General features: G+C 59.7%; 1 protein-coding gene across 8 annotated transcripts in view; it reads left to right on the top strand.

Annotated features, from left to right (window-relative positions):
* The window catches only part of LDB3 (LIM domain binding 3), a 60269-nt gene that overhangs the window by 2408 nt on the left and 38434 nt on the right, over positions 1 to 19427 (top strand). For 3 of the 8 annotated variants that reach the window (XM_070569521.1, XM_070569498.1, XM_070569532.1), the window contains exons 3-6: positions 7661 to 7812; positions 8357 to 8432; positions 13829 to 13851; positions 14934 to 15137. In XM_070569521.1, coding sequence (XP_070425622.1) covers positions 7661 to 7812; positions 8357 to 8432; positions 13829 to 13851; positions 14934 to 15137 — 455 coding nt within the window. Of the gene's footprint in view, positions 1 to 7660; positions 7813 to 8356; positions 8433 to 9767; positions 10088 to 13828; positions 13852 to 14933; positions 15138 to 17247; positions 17263 to 19427 lie in introns of all 8 variants that reach the window. The other 5 variants (XM_070569508.1, XM_070569486.1, XM_070569525.1 and 2 more) reach the window with 2 other exon arrangements.

Genomic DNA, 19427 nt, shown 5'->3' with positions numbered 1-19427 from the left:
GGGCATCGGGGGATGGGCATAATGGCCTCTCAGCTTCCTTCAGCCCCAAATCGCCAAGGCCATGGAGCAAGCTGGACTGGATGCTGGGGCCTCTGGATAAATTCCTCTGGTGGGCCGCTGATACCCTGGGCTCCGGCGTCCAGACTTAGTGCTGCTGGCCAGGCAGGCCCCGGGACACTCAGGCTGTGGGATCTCCTGCTGGGGCCTTTAAGACCCTTCTGCACCAGGAACTTCTCCCCCAGGGAGGATGCAGGGCCAGAGCTCTCTGGAGGAGCCCTACTCCTACCTCAGCCATGCCCCGCTTCCCACTGCGGGCCGGCGGATGCTCCAGCATCCTGGCCTGTGCCTTTGCAACAGGGCAGTCGTGGCATATAGCAGTGGGGGATGGGTGAGGGCAGAGCCTGCTCATTCTCCGCAGGGGCCGACACCCCCAGGGACATGCACAGCAGGCAGGCCTGGAATTACCATCACACTTCAGAGCTGGGCAAACTGAGGCTCGAGTTTGCTTGTGAGCTCCTGTGTCCTTGGTAACCCCTAACTCCCACGCCTGCCCCCTCACCCCTCTGGGTGGGGACTAGCAGAAGAGCACTGAGTGGGGCCTGGCCCTGTCAGCTGCAGGCATAGGCTACAGCCTCTCCTGTAAAAAGGCCAGCCACCTGCAGGCTGGGTGGTGGCTCCCATACCCACCCCACCTGCTCACCGGCCCCACAGAATCAACCTTGGGGCAGCTGCAGCCCCTCCAGGCCTGCCTTCAGTGTGTCTCCCTCTGTGGGTCCTCAGAGAAGTGGGCTCAGGAGGGAGACCGGGAGGGTGGAGGGGAAATGCCTTTATTTATCCTGGACAGGTGCGGCAGGGCCTGCAATATGAGCTGCCCTCTCACCCCCACCCTGCCCCAACCCCAGCCCGTCCTCCAGGAAGTGGGGGAGGGGCTCCAAAGGCCAGCTCCCACGCCTGTTGGAGGGGCTAGGCCAGGGGCTGGGGCCACCGTCTGGGCCTTGCCCCCTGGTGCAGGTCTCGACCCTCTTTACTGAAGACGGATGTGCTTCTGTTCAACTCAGCTGCTCACAGCTGTGTCACCTTAGAAAAGTCAGTTCGCCTATTCAGCCTCGGTTTTCTCATCTGTACACTGGGGACAGGGCCTTCCCGACAGCACATGTGCGAGAGAGCTTTCTCACACACACTTAGGAGATATTGACACCTGTTCTTCCGCAGAGGCTGGTTGTGAGGATGGGGGAGCTGTGGGGCTGGGCCTGGACCCAGAGGGGGCCTGTGTCTCTGTCCCAAAGTCTCTACCCCTTAGGGCCTCACCCACCAGTGCAGAGGCCTCTGCCCCTGTGCTGTTTGTGGTTCCAGAGTTTATCGGACTCTCCTAGCCACCGGGGGGATGCAGAGGACAGAGGGTCCCTGGGGAGGAGGAGGGGGACAGCCCACGGCTATTCTGGGGTGACTGTGCTGGAGATTCCTGGAATTTCGAGGCCATCGTGCTGTTTCTAGGGCAGCGCCTCGCAGTGCTGACAGGCCACGCTGTTTATAGCCACGCTGAAGGTCAGGCCAGCCTCCGGAGGGCCCCCCCGAACCAACGAATGGGGAGGATAACAGGACAGAGGCACACCGACAGGAAGGCGTTCTTAGAGGTCCCTGGCCAGGCCCTCTCTCAGCACGCGTCCCCTCCATGGGGCTCAGAGCTGTACCTGATCCTGAGGGCCCTGAAGGGAGTGGGCATGAGGCTGGCTGGGTCCTGGGGCATGGACTCTCCAAGGCGCTGGGCCAGGACACAGGACAAGGGCAACCTCATGGCCAGCCCAGGACTCCTGGAGCTGCAGGCGCTGTAGGCCAACAGCAAGTGGGAGCAGAGCAGGGCTCCCTGAGTGACATCTGCTGGGCCGTGCTGGGGCAGCCCCTCAGGCAGGGAGATGTCTCCCCAGTTCCCTGTGTCTCCGTCCCTCGCCACGTGGTCCCCTCACATCTAGGGGCTGTCCATGATTGCAAAGGCCCCCACCCCAGGCCCTCCTATTCCCAAACACAGCTTCTCCACACCTTCGGAGCCAGATTCCGCCTCTGCTCAAGAACCATCCTAAGAGGCAGAAAGCTGACTTTGCCATGTCCCAGTGCTCTCTGGGGCCCAGAGAGAGTGACGTGCCCATGGGAGCATTCTACTGGTGACATCCAGGACACAGACAGAAATGTGGGCCTGCACAAGAGGAGAAGAGAGAGACTCGGAAGGCCAGGGAAGGGTCTGGTCAGCTAGCGAGGGGACCAGTGACCCGTGGCTTTGGGCTTAGAGAGGTCACTGGTATGTGTGGAGTGCTGGTGAGCAAAGCCAGACAGCTGGGGTGTAGGAGGGGTGGGAGAGAGCAGGGGCAGGACCTGCTGGTCACTTCTTGGAGAAGCCTGGAGGGGAAGAAAGGGAGAGAAACATGACAGGAGCCGGTTGGAGCAGCTAAGACAAGGAGAGGGAGAGGCTTTTTTTTTAAAGACAATTTTTTTTAGAGCAGTTTTAGGTTCCCAGCAAAATTGAGTGGAAGGTACAGATTTCTAGAATGCCTCCTGCCCTTATGCGTCCGCAGCCTCCTTCACTACCATCATCCCCCACCAGGGTGGTACTTTGTTTCCACTGATGAACCTACACTGACACTTTATTACCACCCGGAGTCCATAGTTTATGTTAGAGTTCAGTCTTGATGTTGCATATTCTATGGCTTGGACCAACGTGTAATGACATGTGTCCACCGTTACTGTATCATACGGAGTATTTTTACTGCCCTAAAAACCCTCTGTGCAAAGAGACGCTTTTGGAGCATAGACAAGACTCTGGATTGTTTATCGGCCGGGATGGGGTTGGGGAGTGGAGCCGTGGGGAGACAGAAGATTCCAGTGAGAGGCTGAGGGTTGGAGCAAGGCCCCAGGGGAGGCCAGATGGGACAGGAGTGGAGCAGGGCATGATGGTAATTTAATCCCACAATGTTAAATGCACTTAGGGCTCCACAGGAAATCCCCTGGGGTGGTCAGCCTGGGAGGGTTGGAAGGAGATGCTGGAAGTTGCACAGTCCATAGCATCTGCTACCTGCCATTGCCCCCATCCCCCGCCACACCTACCCTGGCAGATCTAGAAGGGAAGGAAGGTGGGGCCCGTCTGGTTTTTGAGCACAGGGAGTGATGGCTGGGAGCTTCTGTGGAGCCCGGCAGCCCCTTTGCTGCTGGGGAGCTGGGGAAATAGGAGCTGAGGGCATGGGTGAGTCCTGGCCGGCGCCTTGCTGCCCTGGGACCCTGGACAGAAGTCCTCTCCCCTCCAGCTGACGCTCTAGGGACAGACAGCAGGCTGGCTCAGGACTGGTCAGTTGGGGCTGGCCCCTGTCACCCACTCTCTGCCAGCTCTGGATCTTATTTCTGGTGGAGCCGAAGGATGTACCTCCTAGCCTTGGCCTCTCTGGCACCTCCGGGGGGAGGGGCTGGGGCAGCCCCTGTGCCTCCTCAGTTGGGAGCTTCCCTGAAACTTTCTGAGCTCTGCACCCTCCTCATGAGACACCCTATTTAATAACGGGATCCTCACAGCAATCCCGGGAGAAGGGCACTGGTGCTGTCTTTACACGGAGGTCATGCAGCCGGGCCCTGTAACCTCGGGTCTGGCTCAGACCAGAGTCCGTGCTCTTTGCTGTGCTTCCTCCCCCCCACCCCGCCCCCAGACACCCACACGTCACTGGAGCCACAGCTGCTCCTGGGCGCCAGCTATTCCTGTGCCCTCTCTGGGGTGCCCTAAATCACGGCCCAGCAAGAAGGAAGGACTCCTGGGGGCTGGGCGGCCATCTTGGTGCCAAACACCCAGAGCCCGTCCTAGGGAGCTTCTGAAACAGGCCTTCAGTCCTCGAGCTCTGCCCACGGGTGGGGTCCCAGTTGCGGGGGCTGGTAACTGCAGAAGCCTGAAAAGTGAAGTGGGAATGAAATGAAACGATCATTACCAATGCTCAAAAGGGCATAGAAAGACTTTAAGGAAAAAAAAAATCCTCCAAGGATCTGGCCACTTTGCGTCCTTTCTGGGACAAGGAAGGGGGGCCTGTAGAGAGCCAGACAAGAGCGACATGGGTATAGCATGCCTGGATTCCCTCTTCATCAGCTGGGCTCTGGACCAGGGGATTCAAGGGGGGCCCCATCCCTCTGTTGGGCAGGCTGGAGCGAGCGGATCTGACAGCCCTCAGGCCAGGCGGGGGTGACCTCCTTAGGGTCCCTTCTCTAAGGAGACCTGGGCAGAAGCAGAAGAGCACCCCTCTTCAAGAGGATTACAGCCTGAGAGGGCATGGGCCTGGCTCAGGGCAGCCAAAGTCCAGGCCAGCTGAGCGCTGACGGGCAGACACAGGTGCAGGAGCGGAGGCGCCAGGCGCAGGCGGGAGCCAGCTCGGCGGCTCCCCAGGAAGTTTGGATACTGACCCGGCCCAGGGCAGGCTGAGCTCTTCCCCAGGAACAAGGATCACCCCAGTCCATACCTGAGGATGAGGGAGAGCCAGGCCAGGGGAAAGCAGGAGAGCCAGCGGGGAGGACTGGGGTCAGCTCGCCCATGCCTAAGGGAGAAAGACGTCCCCAGGGCAGCTCCTCAGGGAGGACGTTCCAGAGGCCCCAGGGCCCTGCGGCTTGCCCTGGCTGATCTGGCCCAGCCTGTCTTGGATGTCATTCTGGTGTCCTTGCTCATACTGTCATCCATGATCTGGACACAACTCTGGTCCTGCCTGGCGGGCGTCACCTCTGCAGGCAATAGGCCCACCCTTCCACCTGTGTCAGCCCTGCCTGGGAGCTCCCTCTGCAGGGGAGTGCCTTTCCTCTCTGGGTGGTGGAGAAGTGTCTTGGGGAGCCCTGGTGTGGGGGAGCCCTGGTGTGGGGCACCCTGGTATATGGCAGCTCAGGTATGGGGCACCTTGGTGTGGAGGCACCTAGGTGTGGGGGCGCCCAGGTGTGGGTGAGCCCTGGTATGGGGCACCCAGGTGTGGGGGAGGCCAGGTATGGGGTGCCCAGGTGTGAGGGCGCCCAGTTGTGGGGGCACCCTGGCATGGGTGAGCCCTGGTGTGGGTGAGGCCTGGTGTGGGGGTGCCCTGGTGTGGGGCACCCTGGTGTGGGCGAGCCCTAGTGTGGGGGAGCCCAGGTGCAGGGGTGCCCTGGTGTGGGGGTGCCCTGGTGTGGGGTGCTCTGGCGTGGGCAAGCCCTGGTGTGAGGAGCCCTGTGGGCAGTTCGCTAGGACAGCAGAGGCATTGCACACGTCCTCCTGAATGGAAGCACACCGGTCTGCCACTTTCTCTGAAATGCTTCAAAAATAAGATGGGTCAACGGCTGGAGAGAAGGATAGATGTGTGTTACGGCAAGCTGAGTGACACGCTGCCGTGGAGCCTCTGCAGTGGGTGTTTGAGTGTTCGCTGTGGAATTCTTTCTTGTTCTGTGTCTGAGGATGTCTGTACTAAATGTTGGGGATAGCATAGGCCCGAACGGGAGGCCAGAGGGGTAGTGAAACGCGATTTTCTGTGGGACAGGCCTGCCGGCCAGCTCGGCTTGCCCTCGGGGGTCCCCTCTCAGGTTAGAAAGAGTTTTGTTTTTCTTGGTTGTTGTTTTTCATCCTTTGCTCAACTCCTTAAATCAAAGGAAGCAACACACTCCCGCCCTTAGCAGCGGCTCCCTACAGCCATGAATGCAGGGGTCAGGGCAATGTGTATTTTGAGAAGACCTGGGTAGTTCCAAGATGCCCCTACGGGCAGACAACGTGGCTTCCTGGCAATCCAAGGGTTTGCTTCTCTGCTGTTCCTGCCTCGTCTCAGCAGACTTAGGGACCAGGGGAGGCTGCTGTGGGCACAAGGTGGCCAGTGTTTAAGAAGTCCCTGGGGCTGAAATGACGGGTCAGTGGTGACTGGCGAGGGCTCCCCTGGTCTTGCTGTTATTCTCGGTTAGCACGTGCGGTTCCTGGCCCTCCTCTTGGAATGGGCTGCAGCCTGGTCACTGCACGGGCCCTGGTTTGGATGGGAGAGCCCTGCAAGGGGCCTAGCAGGAGGTTTCCATCCCTGTCTGGAAGCCCAGGGCCTGGCCAGAGGCCCACCCAGGCCTGGCATCCAGGGTATGGGACTGTCCCCAGGTCCTCTCCGGGCTCCTTCTAGGATGGTCCCTGGGCCTTGGCTAGAAAATGGCTTCTTCCAGAGTTAGGAGCGGGCCTTGTCTCTGGGGTATAGCCAGGAAGGTGACTGGGATGTGCCCAGAGAAGCCAGGAGGACTGGCTGGTGGACACGTTGAGAAGGAAAAGCCAAGAGCCCTCCTCCAGTCACAGCTTCGTGGGGGTGGCTCCCAGAGGCTCCTCCTTCCTGTGACATCACTGGGCGAGGCCTGCATGGCACTCTATGTGATGTCACGGGGGGATTCCACACAATGTCACGAGGGCCAGGTCATCAAGTCATTCTGTGTGATGTCAGCAGGAGGTGGGGGTTGCATGATATTCCATGTGATGTCACAGGGGGGTGGGGCCAGAGTCTCCATGACATTCCATGAGACATCTTTAAGGGTGGGGCTTTGTCACATTCCAGGTAACGTCACTAGGGGCCAGCCATCAAGCTATTTTAGGTGATGTCATTAGGCCCTCCAGAATTTTGCATTTCATGTGATGTCACTGCAGGGGGGGCCCACCATGGCACTCAGTGTGCTATTACTGGGGGCTGGGTGTGCAGAATTTGGCACTGTGCATCACATCATCGGGAGTGGAGTCTGAGCTATCATGACATCCCAAGTAATGTCCCTGGGAGTGTGGCTTTCCTGACATTGCATGGGCTACTCCCGGCATGGAGGATCCATGGCGTTCCGTGTGATCTCACTGGCACTGGGGCCCCCAGATTCTAACATTCTGTGATGTGATTAGGGTGCAGGGTTTGGGAACCGGCCCCAGGGAAAATCTGGAAGTATGAAGCCAAATACAGAGCACTGAGCTCGGCCCTATGTCACAGCCGACCTTGCTCCCCCAGCCCTCTGCACCCCTCCCTTGTAGCACTGGGCACTTCACCCAGGATGCTTTGTGAGGGTGCCTCTGTCCTGCCTGCTGGCCTGGCGGTGTGTCTGTGGTGGTGCTGTCTTAGCTCCTGCGTATCCCCTCCCTCCCGGAGCCTCCTGCTCCATGGGTTTTTGGGGTGCAGGTGTTACAGCAAGCTAACTGGTGTAAGAGCCCCCAACTTAAGCACGTGACTTAAGCACGACGAAAGTTTATTTCTCACTCATGCAACATCCAATGTAGTGCTCCTTAATCATCTCTCCTCCAAGCAGGGACTCCAGGATCCAGGTCCCTTCCAGTTAGCGGCTTGGGTATCCTCCTTGGCTATCCAAGGCTGCATCCCGTGAGCCGATGAACAGAGAGAGTGCAGGATAGCAAGGATGGTTGGAGGGGCAGGCCTGGAAGTGGCATGCACTGCCTCCACCCACATTCCACCAGCCAGAGCTAGTCCTATAGCCACACTCAGGTACAAAGCACTAGGAAGCGTGGTGGCTGTGTGCCGGCAAGAGGAACCAGGCTTGGCGAGCAGCAGGCACTGGCCATGGGGAATGAGAGACAAAGGCAGGCCTCTCCTGGATGATCCAGGCGACTTCCCTGAGGACTGCTCCATTCTCAGGCCCACCCTCCTCGTGCTCACCCCCTCATCTGCCATCCTCTCAGATCACGCCGGGCAGCAAGGCCGCCCAGTCCCAGCTCAGCCAGGGTGACCTCGTGGTGGCCATTGACGGCGTCAACACAGACACCATGACCCACCTGGAGGCCCAGAACAAGATCAAGTCTGCCAGCTACAACCTGAGCCTCACGCTGCAGAAGTAGGTGGGAGCTCTCCAGAGCAGGGGGGCGGCGGGCGTGTGGGCCTCAGGGGTCTGAGAGAGGGACCGGCCATCCAGCAGCAGTCACATGGGCCCAGCCCTGCACTACCAGACCTGGCAGGGCAGTGAGGACAGCCTGGACCAGAGGAAGGACCAGGCCTGAGTTGTTGTCAAGCACCTGCCACATCCGTGCCTCACTTCCCAGAGGAGACTCAGAGAGGGTAGTGGGTGGTCACGGGGCTGCCAGGGTGTGGGCAGCTGGGCCTGGAAGCCAGGGTCTTCCTGCTTCCTCTTTACCCAGGCAGCCTCCCAAGGACCTAGCAGAGGCCCATGGCTGCAAAGTGCTTGGGGGCCATGATTTCTCCATCCTGGTCAGGCCCAGTGCCTTCCTGGGGACACTGATGCCATGGAGTGGACAGTGGGCCTCGGGCCCTCTGACCTGCTCCCCAGCACTCATTGCTCTCCCCTCGCCTCCCCGCCCAGGCAGGAGCTCCCAGCCCCAGGGGCAACTGTCTTCACTCGGTCCCACTTCTGGTTTCTCCAGGTCGAAGCGGCCTATTCCCATCTCCACGACAGCACCTCCGATCCAGTCCCCTCTGCCGGTGATCCCACACCAGAAGGTAGGTGCCACTGTCGGTGGCAGGCTCCACTCTCTGGGTGGTTCCTGGGGTGCAGTCCCCATCTGCCTGCCTGATCCTTGGCTGGCCCAACTGGGGCGAGGTGGCGGGGTCAGCCCTGCCCCAGCCCTGCCTCTGCCACGGCTGACCCCGGGGAGGTGGGACAGGCCCTCGGGCAAGGGCGTCCAAGCCCCCATGAAGTGTTGAGCATGGGGGACCCTGCCTGTGTGCTGGGCTGACGGGATACTGGCTTAGGCAGCTGTGTTCTTAGGAGGGGGCCGTCCTCCCAGCCAGGGGGGACAAGTGTCCCAAGGGCTCTGACCCTCATCCTCCTGAGGCACGGGGAGGGGAGTGACTGTGGCCTGAAAGTTGGAGGCCCCAGCTTGAGCCAGTCACCCCAGGAGGACTCCCAGGCATGGAGGGGCCTGCTGGCCCTCCAGGTTCCTCCTCGGACATAGCATCTCTCCCTCTGGTTCCCATTTCACCTGCCATTTGCCCACCCCTGTAGCCCAAGCAGAAGTGCTGGTAGTGGCCGAGAGGCCGGCCCAGGGGGAAGGTGGAGCCCCGGCCCCTTCCCAGCTCCCTCCGGGCAGCTCATCCCCATATGCCCAAGGCATGCAAGGCCCACCCACCACTCCTGCAGGGGCCCACTCCCCACCTCATGACCTCATACTGACCCTGGTCTTTCCAGAGGGGCAGAGTGGGTGATGGGCAGGGTGGGGAGAGGGGAGAGGAAGAGGTTGACAGGGGATGGGGCTAGTGACAGATTGGGGAAGGGGGCAGAGGGCTGCTTGGGAGAAGCTGCAGAGAAAGGCTGAGGGAACCAAATGTCAGCCCCCTACTTCCTCAGTTTCCCCTCCCGCACCTCCATTCTGCCTGTCCACTGCCAGCCCGGGGGGGGAGTGTCCCCTCTCACTGACCATGTGGGGACATTTTAGTGTGGGGTTAGTAGAGCAAGAGGCTGGGCCATGCCCACCAGGTGCCCCTGCTCAGGGGAAGGGGGGACAGATGTAGGACAGAGGCGGCTCCCCCCACACCCTGAGACCCACAGCGCCCCCCTTCTCCAGCCCTGCAGGCAGGCTGGCTTGGCTTGGCTTTCTGTGTGGGGCTGTGCATTTTGTCCAAGCAGAGGCCAGCTGCGGGGCTGGAGCCGTGTGCCCACCCCGCTCTTCCTAATGAGGCCCTTCTGTTCCAGGGGCCGAGCTCTGGGCCACGGGGTGGCGGGCCGCAGGGTGCCGCACTGACCCCTCTGTCTCAGGTCCATGCAGAAGCGCTGGGATGCACGTGGCCTCTAACTGCTCTCTTCTCTCTCCCTGCATGGCGGCCACCCTGGGCCAGGACCCTGCTCTGGACACGAACGGCACCCCGGGCACCCCGGAGCTCAGGCCGACCGTTAGCTCCTCCTGCTCCCAGCCCTCCGTCTTCTCCCCACACACGGGGGTCTCTGCGCTCGGCCCTCCACGGGGCAGCCCGGGGGCCACGCCCGGCCTGGAGGGGGCCCTGGACTCGCTCAGCCCGACAGCAGCGCGGGGCTCGAGCCGGCCCAGGCAGTACAACAACCCCATTGGGCTGTACTCCGCACAGACCCTGAGGGAGATGGCTCAGACGTATCAGCTGAGCCTCCGAGGGAAGGCCTCGGGTGCTGCGCTCCCAGGAGGGTAGGTAACGGGCCCGCAGCTTCCACTCGTGTGCTGGGGCCGCCTGGGTCCTCAGTGCTCAGGAGAGGCCTGGCCAGGTGGTCAGAGCGAGAAGCTGGCCTCCATCTGGCCGGCCCCAAGCCCAGGAGGCAGGGCAGGAGAAGGGCAATGAACGCAATGACCCTATTGACATTTGCCATGAAGCAGGTGCATCATTGCTTTATACCACCCTGGGTGACGTGTCGGATTTTGCAGAAGGGGAAACTGAGGCTCAGAGAAGGTTCGGTTGACGTCTAACTGTCCAGCTACTAAGTGCTGAGCCAGGCCTGAATGCAAGAGACTCTGACCCACAAAACTATTAAACCAGGCCACCCTCCAGGACAGGACAAAGCCTGCTGTCTCCAGGAGCTCTAGGGCAGGGGACAAGCTGGTCCCTATACCTCTGGGAGCCATGAGGCAGAAGCAAGGAAGAATTAGATAGGTGGGAGGGCAAGTTGTCTAGGGCTGGGAGTGGTCTGGGAAGGCTGCCTGGAGGAGGAAGCACCGAGCTGGGTGCAGAGAGACTCAGCAATGATGTGAGGGAGGTGGACTTGCAGGACTGACCCTGGCTAGGGTGGGGCAGCAAGGAAGCAGGACCCCGAGGAGAAAGGGACTGTGCAGGGGAACAGCAGCCCACCCCTCATCCCCCCCAATCTAGCTGGTGGGACTCTGCAAGGAGTTAAAACAAACTGGAACTGGGGTGGGCACCATGGTGGGGCTGAGGGGAGGGAGCCCCCAAGTAGGGCACGTATTAGCTTCCAAGTCGTTCACACTTATCGCACTGTAACTCCTACCATGCACCATGCAGTTGGTATATTATCTGTGTGCTCCATCAGAGCAGGCTGAGTCAAGGCAACATGGCCCCATGGTTAGGGGTTCAGGGCTCCTCCTCTGCACATGGACACGGACAGTCCATGTCTCAGGACTACTGGGCCGACTGAATGAGACAACACGTGCACAGTGCTGAGCTCTGTTCTGGCGCACTCGCTGCACGCTCCTGTCAGCGTTGCCCGAGTCTCACAGCTGGTACACCAAGGGGTCAGACTGACCCCGCCCATGCCCTTCCTCTGCTCTTGCCACGGGAGGTACCGGGCGCCAGCTCACTGCTCCCCTGGGGATCTCCGGCTTCCTCAGATCCCCCAGCTGATTCTGGGTCTTGAGTGAAGCTGGCCTTGGGCCCTCCACGGTCTGAGCCCCAGCGCCCTGGCTTCCCTGGACCATGGGGGCCGAGCCAGATAGCCCCGGGCTCTTTCCAGCAAGGAGCTTCTGCCAGAAAACTCAGGGAGGGGCAGAGTAGAAATGGCCTCCTTCTCCTGCCTCGGATGGGCTGGTAGCTCTTCCTGGGCCTCTTGGAACTGGCCCCTGGCAGGAAGGTCACCCCCTGGTGGACTGGGACCTCCCCGAGGCCCACTTGCTGTGGTGGTACCATCTCCCTTAACGGAGCCCTCAGTCTAGGGTGGCTAACAGTTCATAAGTGTTATCTAACACAACTCTCTCAGCAACTTCCGAGGTGGGCATCATTTCCCCCGTTTTACAGCTGGAAATAGAAGCCCAGAGAGAGTGAGTAATTTTCCCAAAGTCACACAGCTAACCAGTGGCAGACAGGAATACACCCGGGGCGGCCTGACTCCTCCCTGGATGGAGATAGGGACCTACATACCTGCCCGGGGAAGTCAGGGGCCAGCCCCACGCCGGCCTCCCACGACTTCCGTGGTGCCCTCCGCTGGCATAGGGACTTCTCACAACCTGACAAGTGTTGAATTATTCTCTGGCACTCAGAGCAGCGGGTCCAGCAGTTTCCTCTGGGCGATGGGCTAGGGAGGGAGCATGCTGGTTGCTTCATCCACAGTGGAGGCTGATGCTGCGGTCCCCCTCCAGGCCAGCAAGGGGCAGCCTCTGATGTGCTGAGGACACCACCTTCACTAAGTGTCTAGCTGCTCCCAGGGGACAGGGTTGGCCACTGCTAATCCCTGTGCCCTTCTGTTGCACACGGAACCCATGTCTAGGGGATTCTGTTCAGTTTGCACACCCCATCTGTGCAGTGGGCAATGCCGTCTTGATTTTATGAGTGAGGAGATGGAGGGTGAGACAGTGGCAGTGCTAGGAAGAAAGGGTCAGGATTTGAACTCTGTCCTGTCTGGCTCCAAAAGGCAGCTCCTTCTGCTGCTCACTCTCTGGGCAGCCTGTATTCTCGCTGGAGGAATGGAGAGGAGCAGGGGGGTGTAGGACCAGCCAGGCCTGAGCATCCTCGTAGCTCTCTTCTCCTCATCCTCTCTGGGGCCGGCACTGAAGGGCCATATCCCTCAGGTCACTAGGGGCAAGGGCCCCTGGGCAGGGCATACATCTTTGGGTCATCCTCCCCAAGACGGGGGCGCTCTCTGAGCTGTGTCTGCTGCAGGCATCTCAGCCTCCAGGTCCTCAGGTGGAAGCAGAGGGCAGGAATCAATGACAAAGAAGGAGCCAGCTTCCCCGGGCAGGGAAGGCCAGAGGCCAACACTGCCCTTTGCGGGGGGCACAGCTGGTCAGGGCAAAGCTGACTCTGCAGCTGTCAGCGCTGGCCAAAAATGGAGAAGGAACGGAAGATCCGTGCTGGCCCTTTCCTAATATAGCTCCACTTGCAGCTATTTTGAGCTGGGAGGACAGAGGGAATTTTATCAGCTCTGAGACGGGGGCCTGGGGCTGAGCAGAGGCTGCCTGGGGCTGGGGGCCCCCCGGCTTTGGCTTGGCTCCCCAGGGTCCTGGCCAAGGGATGACCAGATTCCCCCAGCCAGAGCCCACCGTGGTCAGATCTGGGAAAGTGGCAGAATGGGGGGCAGGAACGCCACCTTCTGCATCCTTTCTCCTCCCATAGGTGCTGCTGGGGTCTGCCCCTGCAAGGAATTTGCATTTAAAGAAACCTAAGGCAGGCAGTCCCTCCCCCAAGGAAATGATGCTCCAGGAGGCTCACTCTCAGATAAGAATGAGGGGTGGGGTCCTTCTTGTAGTGTCCAAGCTGAGCTGCCTTGGCTGGGGGCTTTCCTGCTATAAGCCTTGGCCCCACAGTTCCCCCAAGCCTCCCCACTCCTCCATCCTGCCTCATTGCCTCTCCACATGGCCTTTAAGGGCAGTCACTGGGGACTACACAGACCCCCTACCCCTGTGCCCCAGGAGGAGTGACCAGGGCTGCCTGCCCCTCCTTTGGGAGGGAGAGCAGATCCCAGGGGCTGTAGGGAACCCCGCTGCACACACCTCCCCGAACGACTGCAATTCCCACTTAATGAGAAGACCCCCCGGAACTGCCCCCCATTAAACAAGGATTAGTCCAGAGCTGCTGTCGGGCCAGGAGGCACTTGCCTTCTCGTAGCAGGCACAGCTGGTCCGGTCTCCATCTCCAACTTCCTTTCCTGGGGTCTACAGCCAGGTTGTATGTGGGGGATTCATGTACATGGTACATAAGTGCCCATGAAGATGATGGACAAGAAAATCCTTCTTCCTGGCAAAGCTATGGGTTCTGTGGACCTGCCAAGGGGGAAACGCTGCTGTTGGCATCTCTGACCCAAACCGGGCGGCCATGATCAGACTCTGAGCTCTTCCGCTCCTCCCTCCACACTTTCCTCACCCGGAGCCAGTCCAGGTGCTCTGCTGCCACAAGGGCCAGTCTGAGGATGGTGCCGACGCTCACACCTCCCTGCAGGAGCCGCGTTCTGACAGCCCTGTCTTCTTTGCTCTTTCTCTCCTCCCTAGGTGGTAGCCAACTCTCCAGCCAAGTTAGTATGATGGGAAGCATGGGTGTGTCCTCGTGTGCATAGCCCAGCATGCGTCTGTGTGTCCAGCGGTCCGGGCAGCGTGCGCCTGTGTCAGCACGTGTATATGTGTGTGCATGTGTGAGTGGGGGTGCATTTGTGTCCCCGAGTGAGCCTGCATGTGTGTGAAGCTGCGAGGATGGAGTGGAGGCACTGGGGAGGGGTCCTGGGGCTCTGTCTGATGCCGCCCCGCTCCGCCGTTCTGTTCCCAACATCCTGCTGCAGCCGCTTAAGACTGGGCAGGCTGGCTCTGGCGGGCGGTGGGGAGACTGCCTGCTGACGCTGGGTTCTGTGTGAGCCTGAAGATGTTTCTGTCCTGGCGGCGGTGGGACCCCTCAGAAGGGCTGCGCCTGACCTTGTCTTTGCCCGGGGGAGCGCCTACCTGTTGAAGAGAAAAGCCCTGATGGGGAGAGAATGGCGGCCACACAACACGTTGGACTCGAGGGGGCCAGAGCAGCCTGAACCCTGCTCCAAGGAGGACGCAGCACATGCACTGAAGCATCTGGAGGAGGAGAGGCCGGGGCCACTAACGGGGTGGCCTGCAGGATGAGCCCCTGCGTGGAGGAAGCAAGCTCAGAATCCCCGTGGGTGCCCAGTGGGGTTGCTTGTGGCCTGTGGGGCGTTCTCGACTCAGCTTGGGCTGCTGCTGCCTCTCACGCTGGTCCAGCTCCTGTGCCCTCCCCTGTTCCGCCCCCCAACCGGTTTTGTCTCTGCTTCCCGCGGTGTGCTGAGAGAGCTGTCAATGCCTGGCGCCCCCTGCCGACCCTACGAGGTGGTTCAGCTGAACGGGGCCTCCAGGGATGGGGAAAGCCGAGATGGGCCAGAAAAACCTCTGCACGTGGCTCGGCTCAGGGAAGGTGCCAAGAATTTTCCAGACCAGACCTGGCCATCCGCAGTCGGGGGCCTGGGGGGCCTGCCTGGGAATCAGGCTTTGGGAGATCTCTCTCGACACCCTCCACCGCCAGCCCTCCCTTGACCCCCCTGTAACACCGCCTGTTGCCCTTTTCTCCTTTCCCCTCCTTCCCCTCCCCTGCCCCCTCCCCCAGCGCCGACTACCAGGAACGCTTCAACCCCAGCGCCCTCAAGGACTCGGCCCTGTCCACCCACAAGCCCATCGAGGTGAAGGGGCTGGGCGGCAAGGCCACCATCATCCACGCGCAGTACAACACGCCCATCAGCATGTATTCCCAGGATGCCATCATGGACGCCATCGCCGGGCAGGCGCAGGCCCAGGGCAGTGACTTCAGCGGGTAAGCGCCTCCCCTCTGCCGCCCGCCGCGGCTCCTCGCGCACCGCCTCCGCCACCGGCCCCGCCTCGTCACGCGCGGGCGAGGCCACCAGGCCGCTGGGCGCCATCGGAGACTTTAGCCACGGGGACCAGCTTTCCTCCCTGGCCTTGGGCCTCCCAGGGCACAGCGCTTGGAGGGGAGCCAGCCTTTGCCCGGGCCTTCCAGAACATGGTGTTCTCTCTTCAGAATCAATGTCACGGTCAGCTTTAGGAGAAGGGTGGAGAAATGCAGAATATGCTGGTTCCTTCAAGTGCTTTTCCCAGCCTCCTCATTTCCCCAGGCTCCATGATGGGGCTGGTTTAGAAGGAGACTTCTGGAATCCTGTTAACCAGGGTCACATTCTGGATACCCCCGTCTTCTCACAACTAAGCTCTTCTTGGGGGGGGGGGGGGGTAGTTGCTGCATTCTTCCAATGAGGAGAGCAATTCAGATACGTCACTGGGTTTCTCGTTTGGGAAGGGGCTTCCAGACCAACCTTCTTCCATGGTGCTGTTGGCCGTCAGCCCCACTACAGAGCTGGGGGAGCACCCGGGACTGGGCCCCCGCCTCCTCCCTTTGCCCCAGGGAAGCCTGGCCTCAGGGTGCTGGGACTGAGGACAGCCTTGGTTCCTGGAATTTGCCTGTTAGCGATGGTTGAGGAACTTGAGAGTTGAGTAGGGAAAGAGTTGGCCGAAAATCATTGTGGGTGAAATTACTAATGGTACAAACACTAGTGGGGACCTCTCTCCCTCTCTCAGCATCTCTCTGTAATTCTCTCTTTCTATGTGTGCCTCTCTCTGTCACTCTCTTTCTCTCTGTCTCCTTCTGTGTCTCTTTCTGTCTTTCTGTCTCTGTCTCTCTCTCTGGTCTCTTTCTTCCTTTCACACGCACACTCTGACACTGACATACACACTCACAGAGACACACACACACACTCACAGTCTCTTACTGTTTTCTACTCGAGAATACCATTAGTGTTGAATTAGAGAACTAACTGATGATCTCTTTGGGCAACATCTTATCCCTGAGTCAGGATCCCCAGCAACTCAAGGCAAGAAATCTTAAAATGGTGGTTGGACTTGGAGCTATGAAAAACAGATGTTGTAAGAGGGATAGAGGGGTTAGTCCTAGAGAACCCCTATCGTGTGTGGCCTTTCCAGAACCCAGCCATTGTAGCTGTGACATGAGGGCAGGTTATACAGGGCAGGCTCCAGAAGCCAAAGGATGGAAGGTTGTGTAGACTTGTGGCTCTCCTAGGGAGCGGGACCCTCTCAGGCACGCAGTACTGCCTCTGGGCCACCAGGGGGTGGAGGCTGCTTGCCCTGGAGCCCGGAGTTTCAAACTGGCGAGACTCAGGGCAGCAGCTCCTTGCAGAATTTTAGGCTGGTGTTGATTTATTTAATGCCACCGTTCAAAGCAGAAAATATCACCATGCAAGTTTAAAAACACCACCATTAGCTCATGTGTACCCAGAAAAACAAGGCTGCCTGACTAAGCCAAAGAGCTAACCGGGATTTCCTGTTAACATTTGTGTGCCACGTGTGTCCTTGGTGCGCTCTTAGAAGTGGTAACAGTCGCCAAAGGAAAGTTCATAGAAGATAATGGAAGAACTCCTCTTCACTAACTTTGTATTTTCTGCATCTTGGGAAAAGACTGCTCTTATTTGGTGTTATCACTGGGGCGCTCATGATTTTTTTTTTAACATGATGCACCATGAATCTAATCTAGGCTTCTCGAAGGACCCTCCCCATCTCCCTCCTGTCCCCTCCCCTGCCTTTGCCTTCCCTTGCGTGCCTGGGAAGCAGCGTCCTTTCCCCCTCCCTTCTAACTCAGTCCTGCTGGGCTGATGCTGCTGTGGTGCCCTGGTAAGAGCTTCCCCTCTCTGCCATACGGTGCTCCGTTTCTGCTGTTAATTTCCATGATTCCTTCCTCACTGACAGATTTCTTTTTGTCTCTCTCTCTCTTCCTTCTTTATGCGCCCCACTCTCATAACTCATTTCTGATCCTAACCCTGCTCCCTTGTGTGTGCGCCGCCCCTCTGCCATCCCTTGATGGACACGCACTCACTGCTGGGCTTTCCTCTGCTTGGCAGGGCATCGCCGCTGGCGTAAGTAGACCCCACAGTGTCTGTTCCGTCGTCCGTCTGTCTGGTTTCGGGATGGTGTATGGGTTTGGTGGGATGTGTCTGAGGACGGTGGCTCTGTCCACGTTCTTCCTCACACCCGCCTCACAGCCAAATGACATGCCCTGCAGCCTGTACAGGCAAGTACTTGTCTTTTGAGGTTTGCCCCAGATCATGTCACTATGGACACAAAATGAGAGTCCCAGCACCCACGCTGCCCCCCAAGGCCGAGGGTGTCTGTTCTCCTTGCCATGTTTTGTGGGGGCTCCCCCGGCTGTTCCTGTCTGCACACTGGGACAGCATAGACCTGATGTCAGAATCCACACTGGGCCATTATTCAGGGGAGAGGGTGATAAGGGGGCCTCTTGGAGGCCCCTCCCCAGAATCCTCATGGAAGATGGATCTGGAGGAGCCAGCACTTGCCGGGACCACCCATGGGAGGCGAGAGCTGAGTCAGATTTGGGGGCAGTGCACATTGGAGGAAATGCCCAGAGGTGACCTTGATGTTGTAGTGACAGTGGAGTGTCTTTGGTGGCAAGAAAACTCTGCAGGCAGCAGCACCTGAGAGCAGCCTCAGGCCTGGTGGGCCGCAGGGCCTGTTCCATCCTCTCTCTCTAGGCGTTCTCCCTGAGCCCCAGAGACTCAAAAGGCACAGCAGTTCCTTTATCTGACTCCCAGTCCCTGTCACGGCAGCAACACCAGCCCCTGGTCTTTGCACAGTATAGTGGGAAATGGAGCCAACAGTGGGAATCCCAAGGGACTCCATCCGGCAGCTTTCTTGAACCCTTGGAACAGTGGAAGGAACAGAGGAGCACCTCAAGGGCCCGTGCCAGGGAAGTGGCCACAAACGCCTTCCGTCTGCTTTCTGGACCTCACGTTCCCTGCAGACGGCTCAAGGGCAGGCCTGGGTGTGGAGCCACACCTTCCCTCTCCCAGGGCACAACCCACACGTCCTCCCTTTTCCCTCCTAGCAGAGCAGGAGTCATGGTGGTGCCATCCTATTGCACACCTTACCCAAAGACCCAGCCTCTTCTTTGGGAACCCTTGGGACTCCTCCCTGTGCCAGAAATGGCCTCCCCACTGACATGCTGTCCTCTGCTCCCTGGGCAGCCCCAGGCTCCTCCCTGCCTGGACCCCAGAAGGATCTGCTTGTCTTCCCCAACCGATCCCAACTGTAGGCTGCCAGCCCCTGTAGCTCTCTGGGCCAGGGAAGAGCCTTCAGGAAAGGAAGGGCAGCCTCTCCCAACCTTAGTTCCCTTTCGTCACTTTTCTCCACCTCTGCTGTCGTAGCCCACCCTGAGCCAGACACAAGGGACCGATCCTGAGAAACTACCAATGCTGGGACATAGGCCAGTTCTTCCATCCAGCTCCTTGCAGACAGGGTAGAAGACGTGGGCCCTGGGTGGGTTCCTCCTCCCAGCCAGCGGCCCCTCTGGGGGGCAGGTAGAGGCATAGCGGCAGGCAGGGGGATGCTGGATGGGGCAAGTGTCTGGGCTGGGCCAGTCTCCGGGCAAGGAGCATCCAGAGTGTGCAAGGCCCCAGGGGCCGAATCAGCCTTCCTGAGCCCTTGTCACCGCAGAGGGCCTGATGGAAAGGACACTGCTGGGAGCCAGGAAGTCTGGGTTTTAACTCAGCGGGGCCCCTACATGCTGTAACCTGGAGCTAGTCGGCTGGCCTCTCTGGACCTCAGTTTCAGCATCTGTAAGAGGAGCGAGCTGGGCTGCTGGCCCATAGGCTGGGGAGGCAGGCTGTTACTGCTGTGAGCTTCACCCGAGCCTGCTCTGACTCCTGAGAGTGTAGCCTGGGTGGCCTGGATCCCCCAGCCCTCGCTGGCCGGGTGAGTGGGCCCCTAAAAACCTTTTGCTATATCCTGCCCTGCAGTCTGATCTGGGCTGGGAGGCACTGGACCCAAGGGGCCCTGGGCTCCCTTCTGGCTCTGATCTGTGATTCATTCACTCAGCTAAGTTGTGAGTACTTACTATGTGCCAGACCCTGGGAGTCTAGGGGAAAGTCACCAGGTCCCTCTGGAAGCCCTGTGCTGCCCTGGACAGAGGACCAGTGACCGTCCTGCAGCCCCTCTCGCAGCTCCCCTAGGCCGGAAACCACACTGTTGCGGGCGATGCCGGGCCGCGTGGGCGATGCCTTGTTGC

This window comes from Equus przewalskii, chromosome 1, assembly GCF_037783145.1.
Source record: "Equus przewalskii isolate Varuska chromosome 1, EquPr2, whole genome shotgun sequence".
NCBI classification, from domain to species: domain Eukaryota; kingdom Metazoa; phylum Chordata; class Mammalia; order Perissodactyla; family Equidae; genus Equus; species Equus przewalskii.
Note: the sequence above shows the minus strand (reverse complement) of the source record. Positions and strands in the feature narration are given on the sequence as shown.